The sequence below is a fragment of the Amblyomma americanum genome, chromosome 6, assembly GCF_052857255.1.
Source record: "Amblyomma americanum isolate KBUSLIRL-KWMA chromosome 6, ASM5285725v1, whole genome shotgun sequence".
Classification (NCBI taxonomy): domain Eukaryota; kingdom Metazoa; phylum Arthropoda; class Arachnida; order Ixodida; family Ixodidae; genus Amblyomma; species Amblyomma americanum.
The window spans coordinates 68,109,101-68,134,763 of NC_135502.1; the positions used below are offsets into that span (position 1 = coordinate 68,109,101).

Below are 25,663 nucleotides of genomic sequence, written 5' to 3' on the forward strand. Positions count from 1 at the left end.
TGTTATATCGAGGTTCTACTGTATGGAGTTCCAGGAACTTTTGGCTGCAAGTGTACAGGCATCTAGCTGGATCTGCATTATAGCATAATAGAAAGAACCATGTTTATGGGATTTTTCATATTCTTCAACAGGTAGTGACTTAGGGCAGGCAACTAAGATGTTCAAGTTGAGAGCTTTGTCATGTGATTAGTTTGTCAAGTTGAGCTCCAGCAGTGCCAAGTATCGCTCTTGGGGATAGACATTTTGGAAGCACGAAGCCATGCAGATATTTCTGATGTGCTTTTAGTGCTGCCAACAGCGTCTAACTGTTAAACTACATGAATGGATATTGGTCTTTACAGGGCAATTATGCTCGTTACAGGGTAAGTACAAATACCCAACGATGAATGCATCATTGTCGTAACCTTTATTTTTGCACTCGTGTGTTGTGGGTGACATATTTTGCTTTCGGGTGGGCCAGCGTTGTGTGTTCCAAAAAGAGGGAAAAAGTGCTTGCTTCATCACTCAAAAACTATAGCCATGCAATTGGCAATGACTACTTTTTTTTTTTTGTGCCAAGCAAAAGCAAAGAAAGTGCATGCTGCTGTAAAACAGTGTAGACAGCGTAGACAGTTAGAATTGGGTGACATAAGCCTTACAACACATCACCAGTGGACATTGCATTTGCACTGATCTTCCTGCAGACCTAATGCTCTTTATTCCGTTAGTAAAGAGCACCAGATTTTTCTCGTGGTGCAGTGCTTTGAAGGGGCTATGGAACGCTATTTACCAAGACTAAGTCATGCAGATGAGTGATAGGTGTTTTATCTCTCATCACCCCACTAAAAATTTTTGGGCTAGCTTCATAAACACCGAAGATATTGGTGATTAAAAAGGACACTCCTCTCCCCTCTATACTCGTACACACCCAGACACCAGCTAAGAAAACTGGCGACTGCGTAGTGGCCGTAAATACATCGGTTGACATTTATTTGGTTTGCAGACTTCCGGTTGTCGCACATACGTCAGTCACCGCCTTATTCTTCCTTCTCGTCTGTCGTTGTCGACGATAATGAGCTGGTTGGCGTTACCAATCCAGAACTACCGATATAAAGGTGTGGAAGTGGCAAATCAGGACCATATGCATAAAGGCATTCACCTAGCCCACACACGCCTGAGGGGCTTGCACAGCAAAACAACCAGATGGTTCTCGTGGCTACTGCAAGTGTGCCTATGATGTCATGGATGTCATGGCTACAGCCAATGGCAGCATCTGGTGGCCTATCACTCACCATGACATCACCGTAGTTGTGATGCATATAGTTTAGAAAAATAGTTTGAAACACTAAGTACGTAGGGATCAACCGGCCCACAGACTTAAAGAGACGCCGGTTTTAAAAATTTTAAATAACCATCTCCATTTCAATGATTTGAACTTAGTGTGATCTAAAGCATTCATTCTACATACTGAACAGCAATTTTCAAAACCATATTCCTAGTCTCTTTAGGGGGGACGCTGCAATTAAAACTATTTTCGTTACTTAGGCATGAAATGTGACCATATTTGACACATAGATAACTTTCTATGCTTATTTTAAAGCTGTACTTTACTTTAAGCTATTGAGGTTGGACTTCTTGGGGTTTATTTTTTGAATATTCGCCACTTTTTTTTTTCATTTATTTATTTTTTTTTTTGTGATGTAACCTGGCATTCCTATGTGCTCAGAATTCATTTAAGGGGGACACGGCTCTTTCGGGCCGAAAATACGCGAAAAAAATCGGTTTTTCAGTTTTGCCATATTCGGATTCACGAGGTCATTTTGCATCTGTCATCGAATTTTTAGAAAGGAAGAATCAGTATTTGCTTCGTAATATCCGAAGGCGCACACGTGGCCCTTTAAATTGAGGTCAAATCGTGCCCCACCGTTCTCGGCTTCTATGCGCTCCCGCGACACTGTTTTGGTCTCGTTTCAAAGCTCGCGCCTTCAGCTTTTTTTTTTTAATTGGTAAGCAACATGGTGGTTCTTCCGTTCGAGGACAAAACAGCCACAAAAAAACGTGCGCGCCGCGTTGTAATTGGTTAGAGAATCCATGTGATCAAAATGGCGCTCTGCGATTGGGTAGGCGTCGGGTTAGGCCTGTCTGTTCCCGAAACGCGGCGTCATTTTGAGAGTCTTAGCCGCGCGACGTTTACGATGCTGGAAGGCTGGACAAAGCAGCACTCGCTCAATCGGTTCGGCGCCCGAAAACGGAGGAAAAAGAAAAGCCACAATGGCCCTGGACCAGCACAACCTCCACCGGGCGGTGGTGAAAGTGCGGTTGCCGCGTTGCCACCACCAGACACCCGCACCGTCAATGACTGCGCATCGCCGGAGCCGTTGCCAGCTTCGCTCCCTGGCGGCGGGAGCGACGACGCATCGCCGGGGCCGTCGTCAGCTACGCTCTTGATCAAGAACGACGAAAGGTCAGTTCGAGTTGACACCAACCGCATACGCATCGACACTCGAACTGTCACCGTTAGTGATGTTGTCGTAGCTAATGCCTGTGAAGAGCGACACTTCATCGTCTTGAATTGATGCCAGCGACAACGCGGAAGACGGAGCCTTTCGTTGAGTCTGTTTCCGTGGCGTCGTCAGCGGATCCAACGGCACCAGCACACGGGTCGGCAGCGGATCCTGCGGCGGCGTACATGATTGCACACCTCCATGCACTGAACTCACTGTGCAGTGCAAGATTTGTTGTGGCCCCGTGCATTTGCGCCGTGGTGATCGCAGTTATGGGCTCTCAACAAAGTTGACCATCGTGTGCAATACGTGGAGATATGTGGAGCTCGCGGAGATTGAATGGCTACAAGAAATGCAACCCGTTCGAAATCAACATATTAGCATGTCACGCGATGCTCTCGACCGGCAACGGTCAGACTGCATTCAATGACATATTTGCGGGAATGGGACTTTCACATCGAGGAATGCATAACAAAACATTTCAACGCCACCTGAAGAATACAGTGAAGCCTGCAGCTTCACGGGCGGCCGAAGCTGCCTTGAGCCAGTGTGCGCAAAAAGTGGAGGATCTGTATGATGACTTGTGCTTCAGGCACAAGGGCAACATTGCTGTTTGCTATGACGGCTCATGGATGACTAGAGGTCATTCCTCCCACATAGGCATTGGGGCTGTCGTGGAGCTTTTTACAGGCTATGTGCTTGATTATGTTGTACTGTCAAACTTCTGTTTGGGCTGTAAAACTGGCCCAAAGCCTGACAGTGCAGGTTATGCTGAATGGAAAAAAAGCCATCAGTGCCAGAAAAACACTGAGAGTAAAGCCGGGCAGATGGAGGTTGAAGCCGGTCTAATTCTTTCTGAAAGGTCGCTTCAAAAGCACAACATGCGCTACACAACGATGCTGTGTGATGGAGACAGCAGGACATTCCATGCTATACAGGATGCAAAAGTGTATGGCCTTGTTGAAGTCGTGAAAGAGGACTGCATTAACCACATTCAGAAAAGAATGGGGACTGCACTCCGCAACTTGCTACAAAAGCACAAAGCAGACGGCAAACAAAGCCTTGGCGGAAAAGGCAAGTTAACTGCAGAACTCATCACCAGACTCAGCATATACTATGGCCGCGCCCTGAAGTCACACAGTGGTGATGTAGACTCTATGCAGCGGGCAGTTATGGCGACTTACTACCATATCACCTCAACTGATGGCTGCCCAAACCACAGCCTCTGCCCGACTGGTGAGGGCTCTTGGTGCCGCCGCAATGCTGCTGAGGCAAAAGGTGAATCTCAGCCCAAGCATCAATACAACTTACCAAGGCATGTTGCAGAAGCTCTTTTGCGTGTGTACAAACAGACGCCTGGCTGAGAAGAGCCTACTTGAGAGGTGCCAACGGTGCAAGACACAAAACTCGAATGAGAGCAAAAACATTCATCACTGTTCGCAGCAAACAGCCATTGCTGAAGCAGTACTCCGCTTCAACACTGGCAGTGAATATACCACAACTGCAATCTTGAACGAGCTGGACATGAACGCCAGCAGCACCGCCTCCAGGAGAGCAAAAGAGAAAGACTTGTGCCGCAGCTCCACCAAGAAGCAGGAGTCAGCTATGGGCATCAGGAAGATGGCAGAAAGGCGACACAGAGATGTCATGCATCCAGATTATGCCCCTGGTGCATTTGTATGAATTTTAACTTATTACTTTTACATAAACATAGTTGGAAACGTTTTTTCCTCATTTTCTCAAAACTACAATTTTGACACATTTCCAATAGTGCAGGGATGATATTTCTGGTTCTAGGCGGGCTAGCTTCATAATTCTTTTTTTTTTTTTGTTGGAAAGATAAACTCATAGAGAGTGAAATAAGACTAAAACCAGACCAAATGCCAATTAGTATAATATTAAAACAATACAATTTGTCTGAGCCACCATATTGAATTTTCCCAGGGTAGTTTAATATGCCATATCTTTTGTCCAAATGGGTCTCAAACATTCATATTACCTTATTTCACTCGGTGGACATTCTAGAGCATGCCTGTATGCTAAACTTCATTGTGGCCTTTACTGTTACACAATTAAATTACCTGCAAGTTTGTAACAAAGATTACATAATGTTTTTGAACAACTTGTTTCACAGGAAAACTGGGTGCATATTTGAAATCAGCATACTGAAATACATAAACTAGGCAAGTTTTATGAATATCCAACTAGAAATAAGAAAAATAGTTTTAAGAGGGGTGCCCCCCCTTAAAGTCTTGTCTCAGCATGAGCAGTTTATTTGCCAGTATAATCAACTTCCAGATCGGAGCTATGCGTGTTTAAGGAATTGATGATGATGGATTTTTATGGCGCAAGGGCATCTATGGCCAAAGAGCGCCATGGCACAAGGTATTTTTTCAAATTCTCAAGGTGGGGTCGAAGACCCATTTCCCAAGCATTTCACCCTAAATAAGCCGAGCACCAGACCAGGGGAAAGCTTGTACCCATTGTATCACCGGTGGGTACCCGGCGGCACTGGGGATCGAACCCCGCACCTCCCGCATGCGAGGCGGATGCTCAACCACTTGGCCACCGCTGCGGTTTTAAGGAATTGCTGTCTCCATTAAAAAAGTAAGGCAAGCCAAATGAGATAGCCAGCAGACAAAAACGCAAGTGGAAGTTTACTTTTAAGAACTAGGTTGACATGTTATCATTGGGCTCTTGTACTCGGTAGAGTGAGAGGACGGGGCATCACCTACTCTGCGTGCTGATGGCAGCAATGGAACTGCTGTTCATTTGTCGCAGTAGCCAGGACATACTTTTTCACGATGCCCATGCATGGTTTCGTGTCTCTGTCCTACATGCAGTTAAATTTACTTAACCAATTAGCTGCTCTTAGTGGGGGATGATAGGGAACAAACAATGCTTGACTAGCAAGCGACGAGGAAGCTGTGCTTCCCTCTCTGCAGAAGCCTGTAAGCTAGTGGAGCAACACCTTAAATCACACAACTGCAGCGCTGCTTATCCGGCAATGTCATTGTCGCACCATGCCCCTGACTTCCCTACTTAATCTTCAACTTTGACGGAGTGTAACGCATACTCAACAGCCATGCCTTGCTCAACAGCTATGCCTTGCATGCCAAGAATACTGACCTTATTGTGTTAGAAGTGAATTTTGAAAACGTAGTTTAACCTACTTTTATTGGCTTTTTTTTTTCTTTTAAATTGGAAAGTTCAGCCCCTAGTTGTATAGTTGCTGAGTAATAGCAATTAGCACCCTCGTAAAGTCATCCCCACGGCGTTTAATAATTAAGGGAGGACACAGGGATCAAATCGCAAAACTCTCAAAAAAGATTGGATCTTAGAGAACATCAGATTTTGTACAGTCAAGCCCGCATACATCAAACCCGGATATTTTGAATTATTGGCTGTATTGAACACAAAGGTTAGGTATGGTATAAAGTATGGTATATGGGGGTTTAACGTTCTGAAGCAACTCAGACTATGAGGGACGCCGTAGTGAAAGGCTCCGAAAATTTCGACCTCCTGGGGTTCTTTAACGTGGACTGACATCGCACAGTACACAGGCCCCTAGCATTTTGCCTCCATCGAAATGCGACCAGCACAGATTATCTCCTTGAAAATCCTCTTTAAAAGCATAGGAAGGGCATGCAGTTTACTGAACTCAAATTTCGCCTGTCGTTCGGTATATCTAGCTGCACACCGCGTCGCTACAAGTGGCGTTTCTCCTAACGGCGCTCTTGGATCACTTTTCGCGCATGGAGACTGGTCGGCTGCGCGTCCTTGGACACTAGTTGGCAGGGCTAGCACTGTGACACCATGTTACACGGTAAACATGGGGTGTGCTTGAGGGTGCTCATCGATCTCTTGTAGTACTCATTTTCCATGCCATGTCACTGTCGTGCAGTAAGGCCAACCTAACTGAAGCCTTGGCCGGGGCCACTCACCTGGTGTGCTTAGTTGCCAAAGGTGTTGTAGGAAACTAGCTGTCCCTTAATCCCAATGAGTGATTATTTTATATCTAGTGTACTGGTAACAGTATTAGACATTCTGTAATAGGCAGTGGCTAGTTGCAAAGGTCCGTCCACTGCCGCTGTGATGCGAAGCCAGTTATACGTAACTCCTAGCGATTTGTGCACTGCCAGCATGCCAGTGGGTGGCACGTCCTTGCGAGAACAGCGGCACTAGCTTGGGTTCTATGTATTCTTGCTTCTAATTTACAGATAAGCTTATGTACTGCCATTTTTTGTACATCGAGTTATCAATCCCTTTCGAGTTTGATGTATCCGTGTTGGACTATATTTATAATCATATCCCAAAAATTTTCCCAGGAAACAGCCCAGAAGTTACTTTTCAAAATGCTTTTGTGACAGTAGGCACTAGAGAACTGGCTGAAATCTCTGCGAAAGTGGCAGATTTTTCAAGCACGATAGCTCCGATTCTGCACTGCAGCTCACGGCAAGAGTGGTATCACCCAGCAGTTTCGTTGCAATTGTAGTCACTTGTCTACTATCAAAAAAAAACTCTTGAAAAGTAAAAATGCGATGGCCTCCGGAAAGCCGCTGCTTAGCTTTTATTGATCTGGCCTGCCACGTGACACTCGGCGCACTTTGTGTGTGGCTGCTGATAGACACTATTTCTTGTGTAGTCCGCTTCTGCAACATGCGTACATGCTTTTGCTGACTTATCGGAAACTCGCAAGTCTGCTGCTGCTATTGTGTGTGTTAGCACTCCTTTGTTGTGCGAGGTTCTTCTGTGCACCAGTGATGGATCGTCGCACATTTGAGACAAAGCATGCATGCGGAAAATGGAGGCACAAGCCTGTCATCCCAAGAAGGAGGAAACTATCGTTGGCAAATTGGTGGGACGAAGCTAGGATCGGGCCGCCATCAGCGATGAAATGGATCAGATTGCTGTGCAATTCATCGCAAACACAAAGAAATCAGACTGGCAGTGAAAGTGACATGGATCCCGTGCATTATTTTGGGCCTGTGAATTGGCTATAGCACAGGGCACTTTACGCCAACTAATGCGATCACGCAGCAGCATGGACACATAGGTTCATCCAGCGGTGGTCACGCCGATGTGCCGCCGGTGGCCCAGAGTCGGCACTCGGTAGCAAACGCAAAGACCTTGGCGACACACTAACAACTAGCCAAGGTGCTCCAGCACAGTCCTGCTGTGGGCTAAGTTCTGTTTTCACGGGAGCGTGGGGTGCACTGCCGTCTTATCAGGATGAGTTTCGAACATTTGTTCAGCTGGCACTGCACTATACAGGGACACTTGTAACTATTGCTTTGTCACCTTAGAAATCATTTAGAACGAAGCGTCCAGTAGCCACAATTATGTTCGCGCGGCGCTGGCAATGGAGCGAGAGTTTGCGCTCACGCACTTTAAGCAGAAACGGGCGACGAGAGAAAAAATTGCTTGCAGGGCTGAATAAACTAAAAGGTGAAGATATACGAAGGCCCGCACAGCCAGAGACACTAAACATCACAGTCCTGGGGCATTTATACCCCTGTCACACGGGCACTAGTAAGGCCTTAGAAATTAAGGTCCTCTGCCCCAAAGGCGCGTGACGCGCACCTACACGGCAAAGCGTCGAGACCTTTGCGATAAAGTTCCGTAGCAATAAAGGCGGCCGTCAGCGGCCTTAAAGTTGCTTAAAGGAGCAACCCAGACGGCAGCGGCAGCTAGCAAGCTCAAAGAATAAAAAATTGACGCAATTTTTAGTTTTGAAACCGTAAGAAATATCTAATTTATCTTATTCAATGGTTAATTTTGCGTTACAGTGCACTTAACCGTAGAGGAGGCTATGACTAAAGACATCCACACTGCTAAGAAAGGACTTGAACGCTTTTCAGCAGCCGCATCGACACACGTGCTTGCGCATCTCGCTTTGCTGTTTTTTCTTCGTTTGCTCTTTGTTGTATGCGTGTTTTGAGTATGCTTGTGTGCACAAAGACACAAGCAACAAAGCACGCTTCTCGAACACAATGAGGAGCCGAACGGAAAAGTGCGCCTACCGTGGTCGGACCGAGAACGATGAAAAAAAAAGAAACTTTGTTTCAAAATATCCGTTTCTCACCGTCAGAACGCTCGTTTATTATCGTGATAGCTACTTTTTCCAACATAAACGAATGCACTCTTAGCTGAATTGCTACCGTCTGCTTTAATTTCATAATGTTACTAGCGCCGCTTCATACACAGCGGTGACTTTTGGCATTCACGGAGGCCGCGTTCTAGCTCCTTTGGATTTGCCGTGTAGCAGCGTCGCTGCTCCTTTTCGGTTTACCTCCTTTAGTGCAATAAGACAACTTTACGGCAAAGGCCGAGAAGAAGTCCCGTGTGACAGCGGTATTAGAGGACAAGAACTGCTTGTGCAATTTCACTGCCTTTAAGGTGTTTTGTAGCGAAAGCGACACTAGGCTAATCAGCAGCACATTTCCAGTAAGCATCCCTAGTCACTACTGTGTATGTGCCACTAGTTGCACACAGGTGTACCACTGAACAAAATTTTACAAAATTAAGTTTTAACAAACTATTGCATGTGCACTTAGGTACAGGGCTTTGTTGCATTCCTAAAACTCCAGGATTCATGCACAAAAAAGTTTGTGGAACTCATCTGTGCTTAGTTCTTTCGTCCCGAATATGTAAAGCTGCAGCAGCGAAGCACATTTTAGGTGTGCGGAGATGGCGAGCGAAAGAAAATGGTGGCGCTTTGCATGTGACAAGCTCGTACCAACAAGAAAACTCGCTGTAGTCCCAACTGTTCAGTCGTAACTCTGCCAAGACTTATGTTTTGATAACTGGAAAAGTTCCACCGCAGAGGGCATACAAAAGGTACCGGCGATTTCGAGATTTGTTTTCAGCTGTAATCGATAGGTCTAAATACGAGGGCCAGTGTCGGCGGAGCTGTTGGTTTTTTTTTGTTGTTGTTGTTATCTCTATCATCATCCTTGCCTTTTCGTTTCACACCCTCTGTATGTTGAGCACAGCGCAGTTCCTGCCACAACAGGTTTGCTTTCGGGTCTCGACTTGGTCCCAGCCCACACATTTGCCCGCGACACACTTATGGCAGTACAGCTGAATGCCGAGCTCATGAATTTGGTTGGTGCAAGCTAAGCCACAATGTAAGGTGAGTGTGTCAACTTGAGACACAAACCAGAACACCCTTTGTGTGGCCCAGAGCCGGAGCATGAAACTGGCGAGCGACCAGTGGATGTTCGAATGTGAGCCTGAGAGTGTGCGTGAGCTGTGCATTAAGCGAAAGAAGGTTGCTAAGTTGTGTGTAATCAGGGCATTGTACATTGTGTGTATATTAAACTTCATGTACCTTGTAGTCCGTCTTATTATCTATGTATACATCCATTTCTCTATTACCGTATTTACTCGCGTAATCCTCGCACTTTTTTCCCCTGAAAATCAACGCGAAGTTTGGGGGTGCAGTAATTATGCGGGTAAAATTTTCAAGCAAATGTTTCGGAGTTTTAAATGCAAAGATGAATGGGTGCAAGATCAGGATTGTCAGGTCCGCAATTGTAAATATAACGAAAACATTACTTTCAAGCGTAACTTACCTTCGTTATGAAAGTACTGGGTGAACGTAAGCTCAAGCTGCTAAAGCACTTTATTTGCCGCACGCAACCTCCCGGTCACTACTCGCGTTGCGTACGTCCTGCAGGCAATTCTACTCTTCATCAGAGTCCGTGTCGACACTGGAATCGATGGTTTCTTCATCTTCCGATGCTTCTTCGTCGTCCCACACCAGGTGGTCCTCGGTCGCATCCAGGGCGTTCGAAATTCCTGTTTTCTTGAAGCTTCTCGCCACCATGTTTACATCAATCATCCCCCATGCCTCTGATACCGAGCTGCACAGCAGCTCCACGGACGGTCTTTTGATCTTGCCGCCCGGCGTCAGAGCATGTTCACCTTCGGCCACCCATTCTGCGTACAGCCTCCGGACGTTATCCTTAAATGGCTTGTTCAAAGATACGTCAAGAGGCTGTAGCATTGATGTGAGGCCGCCGGGTATAACAGCCACGTCCGTGCGCAGTTCCTTGAACTTCGCCCGAACAGACTCTTGAAGGTGGCCCCGAAAGCTATCAAGCACGAGGAGCGACGGAAAAAGAAGCACGGTCGCCGCCTCCACACAGTCTTCACCCAGTCCACCATAAGGTCCGCGGTCATCCATCCCTTTTCTTGGACGCGCACGTGTATACCGGGGGGGAGCTTTCCTTTCGGGAGGGTCTTCCGCTTGAAAATGACGTACGGTGGGAGCTTCCGCCCGTCCGCCGTCACGCCTAGCATGACCGTGCACCTCTGTTTTTCGGCACCTGTAGTCCTGACATGCACAGTCCGAGCGCCTGTCTGTTCGACTGTCCTGCTGCTGGGCATATCGAAATTCAGCGGAGTTTGGTCCGCGTTCCCTATCTGGGAGAGCAAGAAGTTTTTCCCCTGCCGGATCCTGATAACGAATCGATGGAAGTCCACTATTTTCTCTTCATAGGCTGCGGGCAGACGCTGGCAAAGCGTCATTCCCCTCCTGAGCGAGAGTCCATTGCGCCGCATAAATCGTGTGGCCCACCCGTTACTAGCGCGGAAGTCTTGCACCGGGATGCCCTCCTTTCTTGCGATTACGAGCGCCTGGTTCCGTATCAAATCAATCGACACAGCACACCCATCCGCTCGTCGAGCCTTGATATAATACAGTAAAGAGGATTCGACGGCAGGAAATTTCCCAGTCTTCGGTCCACGGAAGGCCCGGCGCGTCTTACCAGTCGTCTTGAGTTCGTCGTGCTGCCGTCTCCAATATTGGACGCAAAACTTGTTGACGCCGAAGTGTCTGCTGGCGGCGCGGTTGCCATGTTCCAACGCGTACTCAATAGCTTTTAGCTTAAAAGCAGCTGTGTAGCTTGCGTAGCGTCCCGTGGCGAAGCGGCACAAAGAGCACGGTGCAACACGCAAACAAGGCAAACGAGGCCTACGAGACACCGGAGAGCTGGAGACACCTTCGCAAAATGGCGTAGCGGTGGTGAGTGGATGAGCGGTAGCGGCGGTGGCAGCGGATGATAGCACAGTACCGCCGCCTAGTAGCACGCGCGCCCAACCATGGCAGTTAGTTGTGGCCGCAGTCAATAGATGGCGATCGCTACGACAAGCAGACGGCTCGCGGCAGTAATTTTGAGGGTGCGATGATTATGCAAGAAAAAAAAAATCCCAATTTTTGATAGCCAATGCTGGGGTTGCGAGCATTACGCGAGTGCGAGCATTATGCGAGTAAATACGGTACTGCCCTTCAGATGCAGTCTTGTTTGGCAGCATTTGCCTAATCGGTGCAGTTCTATCTGCATTGAATATTATCCACGGCAGAAAGTTATTGCAGATATGTGGCTACTCTTTCCAGACAGCCACTTGTGTTTCTGTTGGTAGTCTGCCCACTTTATGCTTCTTCAACATTGTCACATGTCGGAACATGCACACAACAAGCTCCCAAACAGCGGAGTTGGGCTGCCTTCACCTTTAAGTCAGCCTTTTTCTACAGGATCGGGCTTAATGTGCTTGCTGCAATGAATTCCGAACAGCTCGACGACAAATGACTTCTTTTCACTAGCCTTCACTCACCGAAGGATGTCCCAAGTTCATTGCTAAATCCAAATCCCCCGATTTTTTGGCATCCATGGCTGTGGAACACGTGGCCCGTCATGCAGGTTGCAAGCATAAGCTGGGTAGACGGTCTTGCTGTGCCAGCCAACCAGCATGCAGATACTAGGAGGCTTCCCCTCTACCTTTATTGTCTTTCACACCCAGTCGCACCCTGCATTCTGCTTGTCACTTGGCTTTTACCTGCGCTAGCACTGCAAAGTGTTCTAGGCCACGGCATCTTTTCGGAAAGCGCGGCACCATGCACAGGACGCAATTGCTGGAACCCTATTAGGAGCAGGGGCACGGTGCAAAGTGGTATTCGATGTATCAAATGTGCTGGTGAGCTGGAGTATGATACATGCGTTATACTTTTTTGTGGGATTTCCAAGGCGATGTTCTGACTGTTCAATATATTCAAAATAGACATATATGGGTTTGATGTATCCAAGATTGACTGTGCTCAGAGCCTGAGAAATAAAATGCTGGGAATATGCAACAAGTAGCACCATAAACTGTCATTAGACTAGTTGCCTAGAGACCATTGCTTAGCATAAAATATTTGAAATGTGTAAGCACAGTTTATCATGTGTAACGATAACACATCTACGCTGAGGTGCATTTACAACCAATTGTGGAGGAGCCACTCCCATATGTTTCTAGTTCCACATATCTCCTTATTGCGAGATAAAATGTGCCATAGATGGCTCTACTATGTTACTGCAAGCTCTGTCATAAACGTAGAGGCCACCACAGTTGCACATGTACTATATAAAAGTGGTGTTCTTGTAACACCCCCGGTAAAGGTAGTAGTCTTTCTCACCCATGAGAGATTTGGGGCACTGGCAATACAAAAACTAGGCGTATTGCATGCAGGGGCTGATTTATGTGTTGCTCTTGATATTTTGATATAAGGCTGTGTAATTTATATTTACATTACAGTAGAACCTTGTTGATGCTTATTTTTATGCTGGAGAGAAGCGTATTCAAGGAACAGTGCGATTCAAAACCAATAATTAGATTTTGAGAAATTGGACTTGAGAATAAGAACAGCGCAATTGACAATTAAACTCTTATCGACACTTTCACTTATTATAAAGGGCAGTCAACACTCGGCGCAAGATCTGAAAATTTTTACTGGTGCTGATTGACTTCCATTCCACATTTGCATGGTCCTTAGCATGAAAGAAACTTAGCAGTGTATAGAGTCTGGCGATGGAATGCAGCCGGAATATCTTCGTTGTTATCGTTGCCTTTTTCTAATGCTTATCCCTTTGAACGCATAAAGAAGTCTTCTCAATACAATTTGGAGCAACATAAAGGGTTGAAAACACAGCAAGGCATACAGGGCGAGGATGGTAGATGACACAGGAGGGCCAGGATGCTGGAAATCTGAACAAGAGGAAAGCAGAACAGAGGCAAAGGAAGCCAAGAACAGTGGGAATATGGCTAGGGTGAACTCCAAGGTAAATGCATTGGCTGGTAAACAATGTTAATGCAGATATGCGGTACAGTGAAAAGAAGAAAGATGAAAGGAAGCAGAACAGACAAGCTGTCAACAAAGGACACATGTCAATGCTGCAGGTAGGCAAGATGGGGGAAAAAGAAAAGGGAACAAAAATAAAGCAACAGAGGCCTGAGGGGCAAAGGTTAAGGTGTTCGAATACAGGAGGGAATGGGTAGAATGAAAGAATGCTAAGAGAAAAAGCAAAAATGCAGATCACACTGTGGCACTACAAAGTGAAAGACTAAATGAGGTGCAAAAATGACTGGAAGTGAGGAACTGTGTACAAGCGCCACTGCACTTCTGCTGTTTGTTTTGCATGTCTCCAGGCTTGGCCTGCATGTGTGTTCGTGTCCCGTTGCGTTTTTTTTCTTCTCTGCTTTGCTTCATTCCCTTGATTCACTGCAGTGGCTTACTGCGTCTGGGCTTCTGTTGATCTCTCATACCCTGTGGCTTGATTCGATCGAATCTTGAGCCGCACCTATGGTTAATTGCTTTACAAAGCATACAACCAGAATTTGGCAATCTTTGTGAAATTATTAGCGTACTCACTGGGAAATTGCAATATTGGGGAATGTATCAACTGCAAAAAGAGACATTGTAACTAGATGGACAATTTTTATTTATGAGTGACGAACATGGGAAATTGCATAAGTCAGGGGCATATCAACAAGGTGCTTGTGTGTACTCCATGCAAGGATTATGGAGGCTGTGCACTACAGAAAAAAAAGTAAAGCAAAAATGCAAGGTAGTTCAGTGAAACCTCATTCATTTGAACTTGCTTAAACCTGTCAGGCACAATTTATCATATGGATTTAAGAACATTTTTTTTTTATCTCTGTGGTATTTCCAGGTCTCAAGAAAGCAAGTTCTTTATGTTTCCAGTGAAAAACACCAATGGTTAATTTTTTACATGCATGCACGAAATTTTATAAACATCAATGTTCAGATACCGGGATTTATGATTTTTTTTTTTTTGAAAACCTTCGAGAAGAAAACTGATTTTAGTATTGTTGTCGATATCAGTCGATAATGAAATGTCGGAGGACATGGTAGGAAGCTCACTGTTTTGGGAAATATTATTTCCTGTGTTGACTTGTTGACGCAGAAAAGCATCTGTTTGTGAGATGGATTCTAGATTCACCTGAAATTATTAGCGTACTCACTGGGAAATTGCAATATTGGGGAATGTATCAACTGCAAAAAGAGACATTGTAACTAGATGGACAATTTTTATTTATGAGTGACGAACTGGGAAATTGCATAAGTCAGGGGCATATCAACAAGGTGCTTGTGTGTACTCCATGCAAGGATTATGGAGGCTGTGCACTACAGAAAAAAAAGTAAAGCAAAAATGCAAGGTAGTTCAGTGAAACCTCATTCATTTGAACTTGCTTAAACCTGTCAGGCACAATTTATCATATGGATTTAAGAACATTTTTTTTTTTTTATCTCTGTGGTATTTCCAGGTCTCAAGAAAGCAAGTTCTTTATGTTTCCAGTGAAAAACACCAATGGTTAATTTTTTACATGCATGCACGAAATTTTATAAACATCAATGTTCAGATACCGGGATTTATGATTTGTTTTTTTTTTTTTTTGAAAACCTTCGAGAAGAAAACTGATTTTAGTATTGTTGTCGATATCAGTCGATAATGAAATGTCGGAGGACATGGTAGGAAGCTCACTGTTTTGGGAAATATTATTTCCTGTGTTGACTTGTTGACGCAGAAAAGCATCTGTTTGTGAGATGGATTCTAGATTCACCTGAAACGAAGGATTCAGGGCTAGCTGGAGCAAACTGACAGAAAGCAGTAAGTTTGCAATTTACACAGTTGTGTGCAACATGCCTTAAAGCGTTAAAGGGATGTTTTTACTGAACAAAAGTCAGATGATGTGGCTTTTTGTGGTTATGTTGGTTATACATTTATTGCTGAAAAAAATTGGATTCCTGCTACTCGATTCAAACTTATGACATCAAGAGACATCATTCCAGTGCACAAAAACACACGGACGAAGAGAGTAGACGCCACGGACGCCGGGTGGTTGTCCAACTAGCCCAGCTCTCCATGCTTATGACGTCAACACCAAAAAGGGCTCCATAATCACCTTTTAGAGAGTTTCAGTATAGTCTAGCTTTAAAGGTCCAAATGCAGAAAATGTTCTCAGCATAACAGTTTGCTTGTGAAAACGGTCAGTGGCAACGATGCCTATATTTCAGTTTGTAATGTTTTCTAGCTCATAAAAACTCCCTTTTGAGTGAAAGTAGCCTTTGATAAGAATGCGGTAATTTGTTGATACAGGCCAACTTCACTTTATCCTGAAGGTCCCTTTAATTTGAACTCCCAGTTGATTCGAATTGACTCTGCAGTTCCTTGAAAATGTTCTTCGATGGAATAACACCCATTTGTACGAACATGCGGTAGATTCAAGCAGTTCATTTGAATGAGCCATGCAGCCTTGGCTGGCAAAGGGCAATGTGCAGCAGCTCACTTCTCACCCAGAAGCAGGTGACTGCACACCAGTAACCATGGCAACCCATCACATAATTCCTTTGCGCAGCTTGGTATTATCACCATTATTGCCATCAACACATGCCACTCGCTACCAGGTACATTCTCACGGCATAACATGTGCTGTGCACATCTTTTCATCATCATAATGATTGTCATTCCATTTCCTTTCCCCTATCCTTTCTTTTCCGGCATAGTGGTAGACTACTTTTTTCTGGCAGCAGAGTGGTATCGATGCAGCGCCAGCATGTGTTGGAGGCCACTGCAGATCCACCACTTGACACATGTGCACGCAGATGTTTCTCCAGCATAGTTATACACCCTTGAAATACAATGCATGGCCCATTTGTCTAGTCAGACTTCCTTTAGTCCATGCGCTGCGTAGTGCAAACAAATTTTCATCCCAATTATGTTTTAGTTATTGAGATTCAACTTTACTTTCAAGCACAACTCCCCATCGAGGAGGCATCTTTGTGGAGGATACGTCTGGTGGTAGCGGGAGATGCATCATAGCCCAATTACCAGTAACTGGGATTTGCTTCAAGGTCTGCATGTCATCTTTTACGGGACAGCATATACAGCTCGTTCGGTCGAAAAGTGGTTGGGGTCCTCATAGTAGTAGTTGTAGTAGTTGTCAGCATATTCCTTCCCTTAGAGTGCCATTGGTTCAAGATATGTGAGGCAGGCATCACTTCCTTTCCTTAAAACGAATTTTCATTTCATTTTCCTTCTTTTATGACGGTTCAGGTGTCCACTGAGATATGTGAGACAGGCGTCATTTCCTTTCCTTAAATTATCCAAGGGATTGCCGCCCAATGGGGGATGGGGATGGGGTTCCGTTCCTTGGGCTCCTTGTTGTCCCACTCTTAAAGAGGAAGCTTAAGTGTCCAATTTTTTTAAAGTGTTATGTTGCGATTCTTGTATCTACATGTGGTGCTTGTTATGACCAGTTTACCTAACCGAGTGATTTATCATTTGAGGTTAACCTTGATGTTGCTTGTGTTTAGCATGTATATTGCACTGAGAAAGTTTATATTAACATGAGTTGTCTGTGCATAAGTAACCAAAAAGTGCCTTCAGACTGAAGCCACTTAGATGCGCTGCAAGGTGCACCTTTATGGAACTAAGGCTAATAAGCTGTTTTACATCTTAAATAGCTTTTGCCTGTAACGTTACAACAAAAAAATGCCCAAATTTTTGTATTTTGCAAGGAAAACCCATGACAGTCTGGTGATTTGCATTAAGATTTCATGTGCTGCATTCTCTCAAGGGGTGGATAGCGGTTTTGTTTGTGGCTCCCCATATATGTCCAGTGGTGGTGCTGTCATATTCGAGTTGGCTTTATGAACAGTAAGGGTGGAATCGAAAAGCAAGCAGAATGGACAACAAAACACTCGCCATGATGGCTGTCATTCAGGTGCTTCTCCACAATCTTCACGAGCAGGAGAAGCAGCACCGGGGGGTTAGCAGAAATCGAGCATTGATTGCTGAGAGGGAGCAGTATATAGTACACAAGGGGCAGAGTACAATGCGGGCTCCAAACCAAGGACTTTTCCCACGCGAGCATGAGCCATTGTATGTACAGAGTAGATCACACTTGTGTAGAGTATTCGAGCAAGCGGTGCTGTCCGGTGGAAATAAAGCGAAATTCTAAAGTAGGTATTGTTTTCACTGATAATGCTTGCAATGGAGAGTAGTACACAGGCCGCAGTGCATTATCCCCACAAAGCATCTGCGATAAGATTTAACTTAATTTGCTCCACAGCACACTGCTCAAGCGTTCTAGACAAGTGTGGTCGATTCTGTACTGGCCTGTTATTTACTTATCAGGGGTTGTAAGATGGACTGCACTGGCTGCCCCATAAATTTTCAAGTCTCGTTGCTGTGCACACATAAGCCAAGGAGTTTTTCCCTTGAAACAGTTGCTCCCTAGAAGCAGGCATCAGTCGGCTATGAGAGAGATTAAGTTGGGCAGGAAAAATAAAGTGCCCAGCCCGCACCGCCAGAAGGCACAACAGGCCAATCGGCTGTGTCAGTAGAAACAGCAGTGCTAGTTCGGTTGCAGTGTTCAGCAGGAACATCATCTACTCATTTCCCCCTCCAGTAGAAAGCTGCACAACTCGGCACTTTCATAATCCTTTTCATTTATGTATTTTGTAGATGAGGCAAAAGCACCATAAATGCAGAAAAAATATCTTAACAGAAGGACAGGCCATTGATACTGTACAAAAATAAGCCATCTTGCAGTCTCTGTTTTTGGTTGTATGTGCTGGTGTTGGAGTACCTTGGTCATTAATTTTACTCATTCACATAAGCCTGCACTTTTTTTTTTTAAGAGAGATTGTAGTGCAATTGGATATTGTGTTACTGTACTAGAACCTAAAGGGAAGACTAGTGAGTTAGAGTGTCATTGTAGTGTCGAGAACATTTCAGTAGCAGGGCTCGCGTCGCTTTGTTGGCAGCTAGAATTATGGTTGGGTACAACTCAAGAATGAAGCGGCAGGCACCCTAATGGCCAGTGGCGTCGGCAGTTTGTCATGACGTCGCGGTTGATCCCCTAGCGTGACATCATGGTAGGCACCATTGGCTGGAGGGCCTTCTTTTAGGGGTGTTTGCCACTTTGTTCTGGAGGTTTATGCGACTACAAAATATTATCCGAAGTCAAAACACATTGCAGTGGCTGCAATAAGAGCATTTTAGGTTAGGGACTAACTACCACAAGAGAAATTGGATTGTCTGAAAAGGTGCTGCATTCATTTGGATAGAATCAGGCAGTTGGTGCCAAATAAAAGCTGCTATACAATCCCTGCAAGCCATCAATGGAATAGAACTAAGATGTACTCCATTGATGGAAAATGGGAAGTGCTTAAGCTTTTGTAGCAATAGCTACATTACGCTAGCATTTCAAGCCTTCAGCGTGGCCACCCCGTGGCCTGGCCACCGTGGCTGGTCACGTGCTGCGGAGCAGCTGCTGGTGAAACCGAACAGGAGTGTGGAAGGGGGAGGGGGGGGGGGGGTGAATCCACATATAGGGATGCGAAGATGAGCCCATCGAAACGGGAGCGGCGAAAGACCGACTTTGCAATTCGACTGGGCGAGTTCCACTCAGCCAGCTGTAGCTATCGCATCACTCTGGGTTTAACCAGAGCTAAACCAGAGCCATTTTGTAGCGATAGCTACATTACAGTAGAATTTCGAGCCTTCAGTGTGGCTGCGCCGCCACTCTGTCACGTGGTTGGTCACGTGGTGCGGAGCAGCTGCTGCTGGCGGCGGCGTGCCGCGCCGACAAAACCGAGCTGCAACAGCTGTGCACATGCAGCGTGTCAAGTGGGACAAAGATGAAGAAGGAACGCCCAAAGAAATGGAGCGGCGAAAGACTGACTTTGCAATTCAACTGAGCAAGTTCCACTCGGTCAGCTGTAGCTATCGCATCACTCCAGGTTTAACCAGAGCTAAACCACCGCCAATTTTTTTTCTATTTTGTTTACTGTTACTTCTTGCTAATATCTGTGGTATTGTAAAGTTATAATTTGGATCTTGATGCTGATCCTAATCTGTAATGCTAACGAATGCTCTGCCGCTTAAATTTCATTGATAGTTTCAAGTGCAGCTACCATTTGGTTTGACAGGCTGTGTGACATTGCACTTTATCTAAAGACGCAAGATTATAATTAAAAATATATAGAACGCAACTTAAAACAGACAAACACAAAGACGAGAGCAGACACACAAGCGCTTTTGTGTGTCTTGTGTGTTGAGCGCTCATGTATCTGCTCACGTCTTTGTATTTGTCTGTTTTAAGTTGCGCTCTATATAATTTTATTCATGGATTACCAACTAGCCCGCACACTTACCCTACTAAAGACGCAGACAACCCAAACTTTGTTAAACAGGAATTCGAAGCCAGCTTGGTTACGGGGAAGACTCGCTGTCAATCACTAGCAGTCTAGTTTCTGGCACAGTGGAATGTGTGTAGCTGGCTACAGGTCTAAATGTCACTCTTGCTTCTCTGCATGTGCACAGGTGAACAAGTCTCCAAACTTCAGCATCAACTGGACGGCTGGCTGCGAGGGTCCTGAGGTGGTGAATGCCAGCACAGGCAAGACCGAGGAGGGCCAGGTGTCGCGGCTCTCCAAGCGGTCACTATTTGCCCGCTTCTGCCACCTGTGGGGCAGCGTACCCTCTATCGAGCCGCAGGACCCTGCCCAGCCGCCCCGGCTCTACGCTGAGGCCAAGAAGTCTGCCGGCTTGTACCAGGAGGCCAAGCAACGTGTCAGCGAGGCCTTCAGCGCCTCGGGCCTCGGGACATGGGTCTCCAAGCCCATTGAGGCGGACGAGTTTGAGCTCGTGTTTTGAGCTTCTACAGGAAAAAGTTTTTGTTTGCCGGTACTACCCTCTGATGCGGCAGGACACAGTGTCTAATTGCGACAAAACGCTGAGCGTTTTTTTCCACTCCTGCTCATTTGATGATTGCAATCCCCATTTCATTTTTTGACAATTCTACACAGCTTGCTACTGTTTTTCTTTTCTTTTTCCTATGTAGGAGTTGAGTCTGTAGTTGTCTGTCTTCCTGTTTCTGGTCTTTCTTGTTCACGTGTTTTTGTTTTCATACACAGGCCGCATGTTAAAGACTTGCATTCTCGTCATGGAGTGAGGTGCTGCAAGAATCGTGTTGCAATTTTAGCTTTTGAAATTATCACAAGCAGCACTTCCAGTTGGAATTTCATTGTCCATTTATTGCAGCAAATGTTTTAAGAGACAGATGTTTGCAAGTTGCTTTGCACTCTTGCAAAAGGACAATGACAGAATGAAATCTTGCAGGAGACTGGCTCTCAGCATGCTCGTGGAATAAAGTGACATTATGTTTTCCTGAATTACATTTGCTTTTCTTTGTGTGTGTGCCAAATGGCATGTGTGTTGCTTTGCACATTGTGGACAACTGGTTACGTTTGTGTTTTATTCACTTCGCAAGGCTCCATCATTTATCATCATCCTGTTGTTATTGCCAAGTATTGTTAAGAATCAGGTCATGACAGCTTTGGCTATTCATTGCCCCATATAGTTATGCAACAGTAGCTGCCAAGACAACTTATTCAGTAAATACTGTACTGAAGATCGCAGCCGAATGGAGTTTATAAGTCCCTTTCGCCCACAAGGTTTTGTTTGGGTATGTGTTGCTGGCTGTAGAGTTTGAGGCATGTTTATTTTTCTCATAACTCTTGGCTTGAGATCACGCTTCTGCAAAATTCATGTAGTGGTACGATCAACTTACTAATTGTCAACAGTAACTAAAAGGTGTGTCACCCCCTTGTTTCGTGTATTAGTAAATGCAGTACGCTGTCTCTAAGATGTTTGTCCTGGGACCGTGCATATCTGTTCAGTTTAACTGAAATGGTTAAAATGTCGTTTATGGCAGCATATGGCTGAATGGTCAGAAAAACACGTATGTGAAGTGTTTGCTAGGAGGCACAGATTAGGCCCAGGAAGTATTTTCAAAAAATCCCGTTTGTGGCATTTTTCATTCAGCCATTAATTTGTGGTTTTAGCCTTTTTATGACAAGTGCCCCTTTGTCACACATATGCTATTGTTGGGTTCTAAGTGCAGAAAGAATACTTAGCTGCACTGGTTTCACATGCAAGGCTTACTGCAGTTCACCATTGCTGTTCCTTGATGGGAATGACTGCACGCACTTGCAGCGGTCTTGTGTTTTATTTCAGTGTTTTCCCATTTGCATACCTTTGCACAATGCAGCGCATTCGTAAAAACCTATTTGCCGCTTGTTGCTATCGGGTGCTAGTCATTGTGGTACTACTAGGGTTCATGTTAACAAAATTTTTGTTTTGCATCTTTGGGAAATTAAAGTTGCCTAACTGTTGGCTTAAAGGGACACTGAGGACAGACTAATTGAAGTCTGCCTGTATCGATAGATTACTGCATTCTAATTACTAAGACACTATTTTCACTGAAAAGAGCTTTTATTAGCCAAAAAAGGCCAGAAAGAGAATACAGGTGTCGTCACCACTGTCCGATTTCACACACTGTGGTGCATCGGCACACTTTTCTAGGCATGGATCCTAAAGGCTACGATACACAGCCATTCACTTTAAGGTGATCATGGAATCCTTTTTGGTGTAGACTTCACAAGTTTGAGCCGAGCAGTGAGTAAATTTTTAAACGCAACTTTCTTGGCAGTAAAGGTGCATTTTGTTGCCGGACAGACATCATCATGCCCCAGAGAGCACATAACATCAATTTTTACTATGAACAAAAACTGGATGAAACTTGGTTTGGTCTGTGGGTGTGGGGGGGTTTTAACGTCCCAAAGCGACTCAGGCTATGAGGGCTGCTGGAGTGAAGGGCTCCGGAAATTTCAACCACCTGGGGTTCTTTAACGTGCATTGACATTGCGCAGTACGCGGGTGTCTCGAATTTTGCCTCTATCGAAATTCAACTGCTGCGGCCGGGATTGAGCCCGCGTCTTTCAAGTCTGCAGCCGAGCGCCGTAACCACTGAGCCACCACAGCAGCCTAAACTGGATGAAACTGACCTCAGTGTTTTTTTAACAGTTTGCCTTTGGTTTTTTTTTTTTCAATGATGTGCTCAGTTCTTATTAGGAGATCACACGGTCCCAAAGATATCAGGAGGCCATTGCATCTATGTCATTTGACCTCACACATGACCCAAGTCATTTTTTATGTGGTATTTTAACGTTAAAAATATACTGCAGTTTTGTAACGGTAATGCAAAGCTTTACACACAGCATGCCATTTATGAAACAAAAAAAAAGTCGTGTTCTCTACTCTGAAGCATCCTGTATCATTCATTTGTGCTTACCGTGTACCGTACCTGGCCAGTATCAAACTTGGGCTCAAATTCTATCATTTTCAAGACTTGCAGTTGAGCTCGCTTTCATCGTCACTTACTGCCAAGTCTAGTTGTGTACCACTGGGTATCCCCATACTTGCAACGCACTGCGATGAGAGATTGGTTCCTTTTGCTTTATTTTGCAACTGTTGTCCGCTTGTGCTACATTGAGCAAGCCAGAGGCTGTAATTGTGTGCAAGCTAGAGCTCTGACAAACTTATTCTTGCTGTGCAAAGAGAACACTAGCTGCGAAGTTTTTTTTAGAGAAATGTATGCAAAGATACAATGACCACCACTAGTGACAGCATTTGTGCTGCCTTTCTCCAATGCTTGTACTCGCAATCTCTTCATATTTGTAACCCATCTTGACACATACATACCCTTGGATAGTGTAGACCTCTCTCTTCCTTCTCTAAAAATTCTACTCATTATGACGGACGCCGGTACAACCACATGCTTTTTTTTGCATTTTTGTTACTAGTATGGATTTTTTTGTGCCGTTGCATTTTCTTACTACCTTCACATTGATTTTTCAGCACGATACACCTACATTTCTTTTCCTCTCTTCACTGTTGTCATCTGCATGACGCAGCGTGTGAAATGCTGTACACTGCTGTTTTTGTAGTGTTTATTGGGCATGAATTGGGGGTGTGCCTTTTTTTCGAGTGTGCTTTGTCCAGTCACGTTCACTGTACAGTGACTGAGCCGACACTTTGTATATAGGGTGGGTTCAACATGTCTTTTCCTCATTTTCCCTCCTTCCCCTCCATCAAGTCCTTGCATTCACTCTGTACATATCTGCTGCCAAAAAGGCCTGTAAAATTCGTTGTAGCATTCTTGTCTGTGTCACAATTGGTTGCGCTGCTTTAATGTTTTACCGGCTGTTGCACAGGTCGACGAAATGTGCAGTTGCTGCAGTAAGCGGTCGAAACATACCTCCAGACACGAAATGCAAGCTGCATCACAAGTGCCAGACACGCATGCATGTTAATTTCCAGGTTCGTCCCTCTTAAACAAGAATTCTAGGCTGTATTCATTGCTGTATGATCCACTTGATCACACTAGCCCTGAAGATAAAAGTTTCTTCAAGCCATCTGAGCATTTGTCATCTCTCACCAGCATTGCATGCAATGCACACAGCAGACCTTAATAAAAGAAATATTGCGGTTGATGTATTTTCAGTTTCGAGTGCTTTGGGGACAAGTGCAAGTCCATTCAATACTAAAGGGAACGCTTTGTACAGTGTAGTCTGTGATTAGTCCTCAGGTGTGTGTGAGAATAACATTGAGAAGTACTTATAGCTGGGCTTGTTGGTGCTTATTTAGGAAAGGCGTAGGAACACAAAAAAATAACACCAACGCAGTTTAAAAACACCGACAGCTCTCACTATGTCCATGTTTGTATTTATTTGCACTCCTGCATCTTTTGTAGAGAATAATTCTTTTTGCCATTTTCTAAGTAGTTTTCCTCTGGGCCCATCATCCCCTCAAAGCCTTTAAGGTCAATTTAGAAGAAAGTTTTGTTCTTAAATATGAATGACAGGGCTGCTTCAATATTACTCATGTACAATCTGCGTCGCCCTTGTGAAGAGCACTCGAGTGGCGAATTGTGTTGTGAGTAAAGCGACACCTAGCCACAGCTGCTGGTTTCTACAGGCAACGCTTGCGCGGAACTAGAGCCACATATATCTGCAAACCGAAAGGGTTCAAGCATTTTACCCAAAAGTAATGGACCTCTGTCCAATTTCAGTTTTTATTGCGTGGTACACATTGCTCGAGCACACAAGGGCAGAGCAGATGGTACTTTTTGCAGTGAAAACATGTGAGTGCACCCTCTGCAGTAGCTAAGTGGCTGCAGTATCCTGCTACCCATTTGCCGTGAGGTCATCGGTTCAATACTTAGGCGCATTACAATGGAGAGATCCGCCAGTTGTCAGTCAGTGCTTGTTCTGCCTCTTTCTTTTGTCCAGTCTTTCATGCAGTTTTAAGTATGAACCCAAATGCACCCGCATACTGGTGGGCGAAATCGTTGTGTAGTTTTTCACTACACAATGCCTCTGCCCAGGTACAGCTTTTGCTCGCAGAGATTCATTTATCAAATTACATTTAAGGGGTAGCCAAGGAGACGCTAGTCTTCAGAGGTATCAAGCATGGTTAAGTGCATTTATAACGGGAATTATTCGAGTTGGCATTCATCCAAAATTGCGAGTGGAAACCTATGCAACTGAGAAACCACCTTGGTGCAGAGCTGAAAGCCCAGACCACTGGCACTAGGGCTGCTGTTCTATCAGCTGTAGTAATCTTGGTAACTAGCAAAAGAGCACTGAAGAAAAAATAATCAAAACTGGACTGAATCTGAATATTTCTGATTGCTATGCCTATTCCAGTGGCCTATTTTCTGTGGCACTTTATGTCGCCTACTTGTAGGCTGTGAAATATGCGATTTCATTTGGTTATAAGGATGCTCTTGGTCTGCTATCTGAACATGGCGACTGCACTCTGGCGGTTTTTCTAGGAGAGCACTACAGGCCATTCATGGGCCCAGGCTTGAGGCTGAACCTAAGTTGTGTTCGTATGCAGCCTGGCCTGACTCATGTGCATGCAGACACGTACTAATAAGTGGCAGGCGTAATGAACCAAGGAGGTTATATATAGAATAAC

The 25,663-nt window shown here is 45.0% G+C and overlaps 1 protein-coding gene and 1 pseudogene across 1 annotated transcript in view; both read left to right on the plus strand.

Moving 5' to 3' along the window:
* Adar (Adenosine deaminase acting on RNA) overlaps positions 1 to 24,101 on the plus strand; it is a 31,296-nt gene extending 7,195 nt beyond the window's left edge. Inside the window, exon 5 of the mRNA XM_077627221.1 lies at positions 20,162 to 24,101. Within this exon, the coding sequence (XP_077483347.1) occupies positions 20,162 to 20,494 (333 nt within the window). The 3' untranslated portion in view covers positions 20,495 to 24,101. The remainder of the gene's footprint in view (positions 1 to 20,161) is intronic.
* On the plus strand, positions 2,801 to 4,191 carry LOC144094371 (uncharacterized; annotated as a pseudogene).
* Positions 24,102 to 25,663: the final 1,562 nt, after the last annotated feature.